Below are 11,529 nucleotides of genomic sequence, written 5' to 3' on the forward strand. Positions count from 1 at the left end.
TTTTTCTAGTTTTTCAAGCTGGTATTTCTCCTTTACTTGAAAACCACTGTTTTTGATAAAAAGAATAAAGAGCCAACAAGTCAACGACCTTTGACACCATTCTGAACTCAAAATCTACAGCAGTCTCGTTCAAACCGTAACCCAGCAATTTATCTGCTAAACTGTTTTCTTGCCTCAACCACAACAACAGCTGTGGTTTGCCTTGAGATAAGACAGGTCGTCCCAATGAAGTCCCGACCCGGCTGTTTGCCATTCCACGCGATCAGTTTCGCGTCGACGTTCAACGAGCAATAATGGCTTTCGAATACACCAGCATAACCGATCCCGAGTGGCTCGCGACGAACCGTCAAACCGGCCAGGATGACTACATTTTGGTCAAACCAACGGACTACTCGAAGGTCCCGATCGCCATCCCAAACTGGGAACCGCTGCCTTGCTGCACCTCGACGATGTTCCGGAGGTACGAGAGTGAACTGCTGAACTTCCAGGTCAAGTCGGATGATGTGTGGATTGCGTCCTATCCGAAAAGTGGAACCACCTGGGTTCAGGAGATGGTTTGGCTGATCTGCAACGATCTGGACTTTGAAAAGGCACGAACCACGGTCATCCGAGATCGGTCTCCGTTTCTGGAGTAAGTTGCTGGTAGATTCGTCGTTTAAAGACTGATAAATCAATTTTAATTACAGAGTGAGTACAATCTTCGACATCGGCGAGGAAGAGAGTTCATTTGCGTTCACCAGCGATGCACCGAGTCCACGTTTCATCAAAACCCACCTTCCGGTGGCGCTGCTACCTCCGAACATCTGGACAGTGAAGCCGAAGATCGTTTACATCCGGCGTAACCCCAAGTCCGTTGCCGTCTCATACTATCATCACTCTGTCCGGGCGAACTTCAACGGCACCAAGGAAGCCTTCATCCGGATGTTCATGAAGGATCTTCAGTTCTACTCCCCCTTCCACCAGCACGTAATCGAGTACAACGAACTTGCGAGCTACGACAACCTGCTGAACCTGTGCTACGAGGACATGAAGCGAGACCTAAAGTCATCGGTAATCCGAACCTGCGAGTTCTTCGGCAAAAACTACTCGGACGTCGCGATCAACGAGCTGTGCCGACATCTGTCGTTCGAGTCGATGACCAACAATCTGGCGGTGAACTACGAAGATGTCTTCCCGGACGAGAAGTTCATCCGGGAGGGCATGATTGACGGGTGGAAGAAGGAGTTGAGCCCGGAACTGATTGCCGAAATGGATTTGTGGACGGAAAACACCGTGGTGGAGAAGTACCGACATTTGTTTAAGGTTTAGCTCTCGAAATAAACACTCGATTTCTTAAAAAAAAATGTCTTACCAAATCACTTCCAAGGTTTCGCATTCCCCCTTGAAAGGGAGTTCAAATTCAAAAAATTTGGCACACGTGTTACTAAACTAACTCATCATGTGTAGGGGCAAAAATTGCTCCATTGTTTACGCGGCTCATTAGAGGGCCCCGAAAGAGATGCGAAAAATCCGTGCCTCGATTAGTTCGACCGTCTTGGCGGAAAATTGCGATTCGTTTCGTCAAAATATGCCGAATAGTGAAGCGGCACTTATGTAGCTGCAACAGCAGGAGGTGGCACCGGTACGGTAGTATGGTGAGTTTACTAGGTTGTGGTAACGCGGATTGAAGGTGTTGGAACATTTGAGGTAGCAACACGTGGCAACATTCATCAAAATCGTTTTGAATAAAAAGAAGAGTAAAGCTCGATCAATTGCATAGATCTCGAAAAAAAACAAAAACAAAAACAAAAGCAAAAGAAAAAACAAAAACAAAAACAAAAACAAAAACAAAAACAAAAACAAAAACAAAAACAAAAACAAAAACAAAAACAAAAACAAAAACAAAAACCCAAACCCAAACCCAAACCCAAACCCAAACCCAAACCCAAACCCAAACCCAAACCCAAACCCAAACCCAAACCCAAACCCAAACCCAAACCCAAACCCAAACCCAAACCCAAACCCAAACCCAAACCCAAACCCAAACCCAAACCCAAACCCAAACCCAAACCCAAACCCAAACCCAAACCCAAACCCAAACCCAAACCCAAACCCAAACCCAAACCCAAACCCAAACCCAAACCCAAACCCAAACCCAAACCCAAACCCAAACCCAAACCCAAACCCAAACCCAAACCCAAACCCAAACCCAAACCCAAACCCAAACCCAAACCCAAACCCAAACCCAAACCCAAACCCAAACCCAAACCCAAACCCAAACCCAAACCCAAACCCAAACCCAAACCCAAACCCAAACCCAAACCCAAACCCAAACCCAAACCCAAACCCAAACCCAAACCCAAACCCAAACCCAAACCCAAACCCAAACCCAAACCCAAACCCAAACCCAAACCCAAACCCAAACCCAAACCCAAACCCAAACCCAAACCCAAACCCAAACCCAAACCCAAACCCAAACCCATATTGTTTATTATTGTTTATTGTTTATTGTTTATTGTTTATTGTTTATTGTTTATTGTTTATTGTTTATTGTTTATTGTTTATTGTTTATTGTTTATTGTTTATTGTTTATTGTTTATTGTTTATTGTTTATTGTTTATTGTTTATTGTTTATTGTTTATTGTTTATTGTTTATTGTTTATTGTTTATTGTTTATTGTTTATTGTTTATTGTTTATTGTTTATTGTTTATTGTTTATTGTTTATTGTTTATTGTTTATTGTTTATTGTTTATTGTTTATTGTTTATTGTTTATTGTTTATTGTTTATTGTTTATTGTTTATTGTTTATTGTTTATTGTTTATTGTTTATTGTTTATTGTTTATTGTTTATTGTTTATTGTTTATTGTTTATTGTTTATTGTTTATTGTTTATTGTTTATTGTTTATTGTTTATTGTTTATTGTTTATTGTTTATTGTTTATTGTTTATTGTTTATTGTTTATTGTTTATTGTTTATTGTTTATTGTTTATTGTTTATTGTTTATTGTTTATTGTTTATTGTTTATTGTTTATTGTTTATTGTTTATTGTTTATTGTTTATTGTTTATTGTTTATTGTTTATTGTTTATTGTTTATTGTTTATTGTTTATTGTTTATTGTTTATTGTTTATTGTTTATTGTTTATTGTTTATTGTTTATTGTTTATTGTTTATTGTTTATTGTTTATTGTTTATTGTTTATTGTTTATTGTTTATTGTTTATTGTTTATTGTTTATTGTTTATTGTTTATTGTTTATTGTTTATTGTTTATTGTTTATTGTTTATTGTTTATTGTTTATTGTTTATTGTTTATTGTTTATTGTTTATTGTTTATTGTTTATTGTTTATTGTTTATTGTTTATTGTTTATTGTTTATTGTTTATTGTTTATTGTTTATTGTTTATTGTTTATTGTTTATTGTTTATTGTTTATTGTTTATTGTTTATTGTTTATTGTTTATTGTTTATTGTTTATTGTTTATTGTTTATTGTTTATTGTTTATTGTTTATTGTTTATTGTTTATTGTTTATTGTTTATTGTTTATTGTTTATTGTTTATTGTTTATTGTTTATTGTTTATTGTTTATTGTTTATTGTTTATTGTTTATTGTTTATTGTTTATTGTTTATTGTTTATTGTTTATTGTTTATTGTTTATTGTTTATTGTTTATTGTTTATTGTTTATTGTTTATTGTTTATTGTTTATTGTTTATTGTTTATTGTTTATTGTTTATTGTTTATTGTTTATTGTTTATTGTTTATTGTTTATTGTTTATTGTTTATTGTTTATTGTTTATTGTTTATTGTTTATTGTTTATTGTTTATTGTTTATTGTTTATTGTTTATTGTTTATTGTTTATTGTTTATTGTTTATTGTTTATTGTTTATTGTTTATTGTTTATTGTTTATTGTTTATTGTTTATTGTTTATTGTTTATTGTTTATTGTTTATTGTTTATTGTTTATTGTTTATTGTTTATTGTTTATTGTTTATTGTTTATTGTTTATTGTTTATTGTTTATTGTTTATTGTTTATTGTTTATTAGTATTTTTGTTTTGCTCGCTGATTTTCCGGAAAGACAAAATTATGAAAAAAAATGCAATGGCCATATTTCAAAATAAATAATTTCAGGTTATTATCAAGCAAATATTTATATTGACGCAAGTTGAAAGAAAATGATGAAAATAAAAGTGCAATTGACCAAAAATTTCTTATAATAGTTATTCAATGCAGTATTGAAAACAATAAAAAAAAACACACAAATATTTCACTTTTTCATCTAAAAAAGAAACCCCAAACAATTATTCAATTTCCTCACTTGTCCAACCGTTCAGGCATGCACTGGACCTTTTTTACTCAGCACTCTGTCGGTGCTGGGCTTAATAAATCGTTGCCTTACACCATCGCTAATTGCGGATTAAGCGTACACGACTTTAGTGTCTGGTTTCGGCGACTGCCGACGAACGACGCGTTGAGTTTATGCCGGGGTTTGAACAGACTAGAAATTGTTGATTTTCCGGGACGTTAAAATGGGTCAGTTCTTTTACATAACCATTGATTTGATGTAATGATGTTGATTCGTAGACCTTGATATATTAAACTTGTTCAAAAACATACTTTGTAAATGATTACTTAGATTTTAATCAAACCCAAAATCTGACTAATACTTTCTTCTAAAACCTCACGTGCTCCACGTGTATGTTACGCTGGTTAAGGTAGTGCACTCGATAAAGATCCAGCGTTGCGCTGCGTTGACCGACCACAAAGTCAGCTGAACTGAGCTAACAGCAGCATCGTGATTGAACTGCAGCATAGAAAATGAGGGGCAGATGTTAAGTAACGACAACAACACCCAACACCCAACCCAACCCAACTATCCACGTAGAGAGCCACAGTGCAATTGGGTGCATCGCGATGCATCTTTGGCTCGAACTGACCAGCTGAGCGATGGATGACGGGCGAACTCGTAAAAATAGCTGTGCCACGAAATGTGTGCCATCGGAGAGGCTCAATCGACTGCCACAACAAAAAAAAAAACAGAAACAGTCAACATAAAACATCACCGACCTGATGACTGATTGGCAGCTGCATGGAGAGAAAGAACTGAAAAACGAACCACACACAAACACACTGATTCGCGGACTGAGGTTTGTGGTGGGTAATTGGGATCAAATTTGTGGTGTTTACTGCCCACGGGTGGTTAATTGAATGCGATTTTAATCACTTGATTGGTAAGATTAGTCTTGGTCAGGGGTTATTAGCTAAGATCTGATTTGATTGGTCAGTTTTAACGGCAAAAAATGGATAATGTTTGAAATCTCATAGTATAAAATTTTGTAAAAATTGCCACAGTTTATCTTTAAAAATCCAAAATTCATCAACCCCAGCGAATTCAACATCAAAGTACTAAAATTTGGTTGAAACTAACATAAGAAGGGCATTCCTATGGGAGAATTTAAAATTATGGTTCTTGTTTAAGCCTGCATGTCGACGTCGTCGTGCTATCATGTCGCACCCGCCATTTCGACGTTCCGCGAAAAACGCGTTTTAATGTTTGACCTTGAATAAACAAAAACGAAAGCACGCAATGTAAACAATAAAAAACACGTTTTGTTTGGCTGACCATTTTGTGCATTGTCCCGAAGTTTGGTTGAAGTTGGTTGCTGGAGTCCCAAGTCATAATTAAAAATGTTTACGGTAGTCTAACTTGTACGTGCGACAAACGCATCCTGACCTGAAATCCCTTTGTCCTTTGTCTCACTTACATCAATTTTCAAGGAGTGACAAGATAGCACGACAGGATTGAAACTTCTTTTATGTGTAGAGTGACAAAAATTTTCGGAGCTTTTTTGGTTTTCATTGAATATCTCAGGAATGAAATCGAATTTTGGGGATCTGTGTAAGTCAAAAGATGAGGCATTTTGAGCTGCACAAAATGGCGTTCTTAACTCAATTTGGCCCAAAATGCACGTACGACAAGTTAACACGACGGCGACGATGTGTAGATCAATTGGCATTGCACTATATTACACAATTGTGTTACAAAATCAAAAAGTTTTTGGAAAAACATCATAAAATTTAAAAATTAAGCCCCAATACGATATTTTATCAACAAAACCACATTGATTCACCTGTAAAAGTTTACTCATGCCTTCTCTAAAGTAAAATACAACGCGATATGTTTTTTTCTATCAAAAGTCCTCTGAAATAAACAAACGGTAAGTTCACCAAAAGTACGTTTAATAAAACTATTGGTGTTGATTGCAATAATAAAAATTTAAGCCATCATGTACGTGAAAAAAAGGGTTTTTCATAAAAAAAACATAACATTTGCCTTGTTTCTCATCGGAAACAGTGCCTTCGTGAATTCTTATATGTGCTACTATTTTTTGTGAGACGACATTCAAACTAGCCAATCGATCGATAACATTTTCTTAGATGTTAAATTGAACAGAAATTTCAGAATTGTATTTACATACAGTAAACCGGGGTTTCTTTGATAGATTTAAGATTTTTCCGTAAAATGAAAAATACAAAACAAATATGGAATCATATTGACCATAGTAGAGAAGTGTTCAAAGTACTTCAAGATTTTTTTTTTCATAAAATATTGTTATTTTAAAAAGTTTGTGAACTATATTTAAGAAAATATTGAGGAATTAGCATTTGTTTTAATATTCTCAAAGTGTCATTATTTTTCAATGAAAATGAGTACGAATCGGAAAACGGAATGCACTTTCGGATTCTTTGGAAAAAAAATTCACAAGGAGAAGAAAAAATAGTTTGTAAATAATAAATTTTATGCGTTTTTCAAACACAATAAGAAAAAATCTTAATTTTTTTTAGGCATTTCAAGTTAAATAAATTTCATACAAAATGTGAAAACTTTTGATACGTGCTTCAAATTCAGTTTAAAATGTAATGAATGAAAATGAGTAATGAATTAACTAATTTTCATAAATTTTAGGCAAAATTCAGACTTTTTAGCAATTTCACCCTAAAATTTATATGTTTTCTGATTTAAAGCATATAAACTTATTTAATAAAAAAAACATTGATTTTTTCCTTGTAAGTTTTAGCAGCAACCTAAGTGAACGATAAAATAAAATTTGAACTTTTTTAAATCATATTAAAACAAGAAAAACTTCATACCGGAATTTAAAAGAATAATTTTGAACGCAATTGTTTTTTATTAAACACTATTGAAAAAACATTTTTCGAAATATAGTGCATGGACCTTGTGTGGCCTACCTCAGTACATGTTTAAAAAAATAATCTTGAGACAAACCTTACCAGTTGGAAAATATTCCAAAAATAAATTGAAATCCTATTATAATGTCACCCCGGTTTACGGTACCATTCATAAATCACCAAATTTTATGAAGATGTGTATGTTAAAATGCATGATGAAAATAAGCATCTTTGGGTATAACAAATAAATATGAAAAGTTTACGTCAAATTAGAAGGCATCGTTAACATCGTCTAGTCTTAAAATATTTTTTTAAACTCAAATATTATCAAAAAAAAAAATAAATGCAGATCATTAAAATGTAAGTGTAACCATACAATCTTCTAGTACTTCAAAAAAACTTCAAGCTTTTCATATACTCGCACAGCTTTTCGCCGACCTAATCGCTCTTAGAAAGCTTTTGCGTCATTCACAGAGCTTTTATGTCGACTTCTTTCCCAGCTTTTATGCTGCGGTACACTGTGGGCCAGAGTATCTGCAATTATATGAAAAAATAGGATTTTTTTGAAGGCTAAGCCGTTGCAAATATTTTTTAAAGTTTTTGTCACATGAATCTTTTGATTTTATTGGAAGTAAGCATTTGTAATACCAATAAAATTTCTTTATTATACCTAGTTTTTTTTTAATCTAAAAACACATTTGTTCCCAAATTAATGAAAATTTAGAGCATAAGTCAAGAATGACTCTAAGGCGTCATCCATAAAGTATGTCACGCTCTAGGGGGGGAGGGGGGGTCTGAGCAAGTGTGACATTGCATGTTATAAGTATAGGAAATGCGTGACAAAGGGGGGAGGGGGGGGGAGTAAATTTTGGCTGATTTTAGCGTGACGTAGTTTATGGATGAAGCCTAAATATTGACAAAACAAAATCTTTATTTTTGTTTTTTTTACTTTATGTGCTGTCACTTTTGTAGCCGTTCATTTTTTTACAGTTTGGGCCATTGCATCGCATGAGTAAACCATTTGTATGAAATGGTTTAATAAAAACAGGCTAGGTCAAGCTTATTACATTCAAGACTCGATTTTCCGAAGGCCTTGGCAAAATTTCACTTTGGATAATCAAAACTTCGGATAATCGAATCACGAAAAAAAAAATTTTTCGTTGTCTTAGTTTTGAATGTTGAGCTTCAGTATGACCCTTAAACTACTATTAAGTGATTTAGAATTTTAAAATCCAAAATGGCGGCCAAAATGGCGATGATTAAATATTGAAAAAAAGCATGTTTTGATTTTACAGGTGATCAACCATTCAATTTTGTCAAAATCGGGGTCGCAGAACTTGAATTTGATGTTTAAAGTAAGAAAATAAAAAAAAAAACCAAAAATAATAATCGAACTTCGGATAATCTGGACTGTACTTTAATTTTAAAAAAATATGGTTCTGCTTAGGAGTTGATAATCCTGCCAAATTAACTAAAAACTTCTTAATTTTCCAGATGATTTTAAGAAACCATCTCCAAACTTACCCGAATGTTTGTCACCCAAATTTGCATTGAAAAGGTTCTGATCTGAGCTCTTATTTTGTAAAAGATTCCACAACCAACAATTTCGTTCAGGTTCATTAACATGCTGTCAACCAAATCTGACCCCTTAACATGACCAGAGAAATGTCACAATCATAACGTGTTCAACAGTCCAAACTTTTGCTTTGGTTAAAAATTTACGCGCTTTCGTGGAACCCGCGCGCCAGATGACTCACCTGAGATAAACTTTTGATCTCTCTTTCAACGTGAACGTGGAGAGCACGAGAGCGTGAGAATGAGAGAGTGTGTAAATAAACGAGAAACCTGCACGCGGTTCGCGGAACTGGACGCTTACTCATGAATGCATGCTGCCGGCCGGTCGGCAAATTTATGGGGATTGCCTCGAAAAAAGCCTCACCTGTGTGGCGTCAATGTTTGGAATGCTGAAGTGTTGCATGTGGTTGTCTTTCTAGGGGTGCTTTTGCAAGCACGACGCTGCATGTTATTATGATGAAGGCTTATTTTGAGGGGGATTCCCGCTGACGTTGGATGATTTGTGATATGTTTTGAAGAGTTATGCATTTATTATCGAATAGTTTGCATGAGTGAAAACCTCAAACATAATGAAATGAAAACAAAAATAGTATCAAATTTACAGTGAGTCAAATATTTGAACAGAACAGAAAATCACAGCACGAAAAGTAAAAATGAATCTCTGACTAGGGACTCGTAATCGGGCTGTATTGGATGAATTTGGATGCTTCAAATGGCAAAAGGTAAGGTTTTTTTATCCTCTATCTGACTATCAGAAAATTTGCCCTCGGGGGTCAAACTGGTTCTGGGAGGGGACAATCCTGATTATTTTACGGTTAAGAAATAGTTTTTTTGTCGACAAATTTTAATAAAAAAGATATAAACAAAATAAAACAACAATTTTCTAGAAAAGAGTATTCAAAAACTAATGATTTTAACCAATTTGTTATACAAGCATACACGAACAAGTTATCAGAAGTTAAAAACCATCACAAACTAGCTTAAATTACTTGTATTTGACACAGCAATAATATTTACTCAAAGAATTCACTCAAATCGATCAGATTTCGTAGTTTTATTGGGGGTACGGACAATTATTTGACCTCATTGTTTAACATACATACCATTTTTAACTCTGGGCCAAATATGAGACAAATCGTTCAACATTTACCCAGTGATACTCGAAGATGAAGTTTGAATGGGAAAAATCGAAAAAAAATATTTAAAAAAAAAACCTTACTCTCTTGCGGGTTTGTCAGCAGGGTGTGCAACTTGCATCCAAAAAATACCAAGAGAGATTCCTACTGGATTTTTTTTAGAACATACCGAAGCTGTTAAAAGTTATAGGCGATTTAAGAAAGTCGTTTTTGTATGAAGAATGATTTTTTCACCAACTTGAGGCTTGGGTATCAATGGGTTCATTCTAAACCGTGTTTTCTGGGCAACCTTAAGGAGAAAAAATAGTCATCGCTACTTTCAAAAGTGTCTTATAGGAAATGTTCTCAGCTTTTCAATGCTTCTTAGAGCGAAATGTTTCATCGCAAAATTTCTGAGATACCTTTATTTTAAGTTTTTTGCTTTAAAATTCTTTATTATTTATGGGAAACTTTACACTAACAGTAGGGTGGTCCAAATCCGAACTTTTTTGGGGCTACCCCCTGAAATCAAAGATTGACCCATCACTAGGCTAAATTCCAAATTTGAGCTCATTCTGACCACGGGAACCCCTCCCTCCAATCGCTTAAAGTTTGTATGGGAAAAATCGTCTAAATATATGGAGAAAAGCAACTGTTTTACTTTTTTACCTGTGGAAGGCGCCATAATTATCCGATTCTTACCATTTCTCAAATGTAGAACCTTCATTAAATTTAGAACAACTTTCCCGAAGACACCATATTTTTAGGATTTTTTCCCGCGAAGTTATTAGCGCCCAAAACTGACCTTTTTTGCGCGGCCAGCTGTAAGGGGCTACCTAAGGCTTCATCCATAAAATACGTCACGCTAAAATCAGCCAAAATTTACCCCCCCCTCCCCCCCTTTGTCACGCTTTCCCTATACTTATAACACGCAATGTCACACTTTCTCAGACCCCCTCCCCCTAGAGCGTGACATACTTTATGGATGACGCCTAACAACGATGTTTATTTCCAATTCGTACACGCACGTGCTCTCGCTCAGGTTCAAACTCTCTCACGAGCCTGCCTGCCTGCCTGTTTACCAACAAGCGCGCGCTGTTTCTCTGCTTGGACTTTTGTCGTCGTCGTCGTTTTCGTTTGCTATCCGCTGCGCTGCGTTCTTGACATGTTTATTATAATGTTGAACTAAAATACCAGGTTTGTCTGAGATATAAAATTTAATGTTATATGTGATCAACAAAATATATCATATTATATTAGTTCATCCATGAATCGTCATCTGTTCTGATCCAAACCTAATTGCAAACGTTTTGGATTTTAATTTATCTGCTTTTGTTACAAGAAGTACCATGTTTTTTTTTTAGATGAAAAAGGAAGGTATTTTCTTTAGATTTTTTTTTTTAAACTGAATCCAAATGAGTATCTTAAAGGAAGGCCGCAACTGCAAGATCTGAAAGTAGTTAACGATTGTGCAGAAAGAGATGTTTCCTGAATCGAAAAATTTACAGGTAAACTGACAAAAAATGATAAACAGTTGCAATATTTGTTGCAGGTGGTCTAGGAACACAGAAAGAAATTTCCAGAAAGAATATTTTTTTTTAAAAGAGTGTAAATGAAAATTTGCAGTAATAATTGTAAAATTGCCTTGATTTGTACTAAGTATATTTTT

General features: G+C 34.5%; 1 protein-coding gene across 1 annotated transcript; it reads left to right on the forward strand.

Moving 5' to 3' along the window:
- Window positions 1-280: 280 nt before the first annotated feature.
- Window positions 281-1,308, forward strand: LOC6047936 (luciferin sulfotransferase). The gene is made up of 2 exons (XM_001864889.2): window positions 281-631; window positions 687-1,308. Exons 1-2 carry the CDS (start codon window positions 294-296, stop codon window positions 1,306-1,308), a joined length of 960 nt encoding a protein of 319 aa, XP_001864924.2. The 5' UTR covers window positions 281-293.
- Window positions 1,309-11,529: the final 10,221 nt, after the last annotated feature.

This window comes from Culex quinquefasciatus, chromosome 3 (genome assembly GCF_015732765.1).
Source record: "Culex quinquefasciatus strain JHB chromosome 3, VPISU_Cqui_1.0_pri_paternal, whole genome shotgun sequence".
Taxonomy (NCBI): Eukaryota; Metazoa; Arthropoda; class Insecta; order Diptera; family Culicidae; genus Culex; species Culex quinquefasciatus.

Coding starts and splice junctions, on each gene's coding strand:
- LOC6047936 (XM_001864889.2), top strand. CDS start 294: ATGGCTTTCGAATACACCAGCATAACCGATCCCGAGTGGCTCGCGACG. Junction 632..686: donor GATCGGTCTCCGTTTCTGGA/GTAAGTTGCTGG, acceptor TTTTAATTACAG/AGTGAGTACAATCTTCGACA.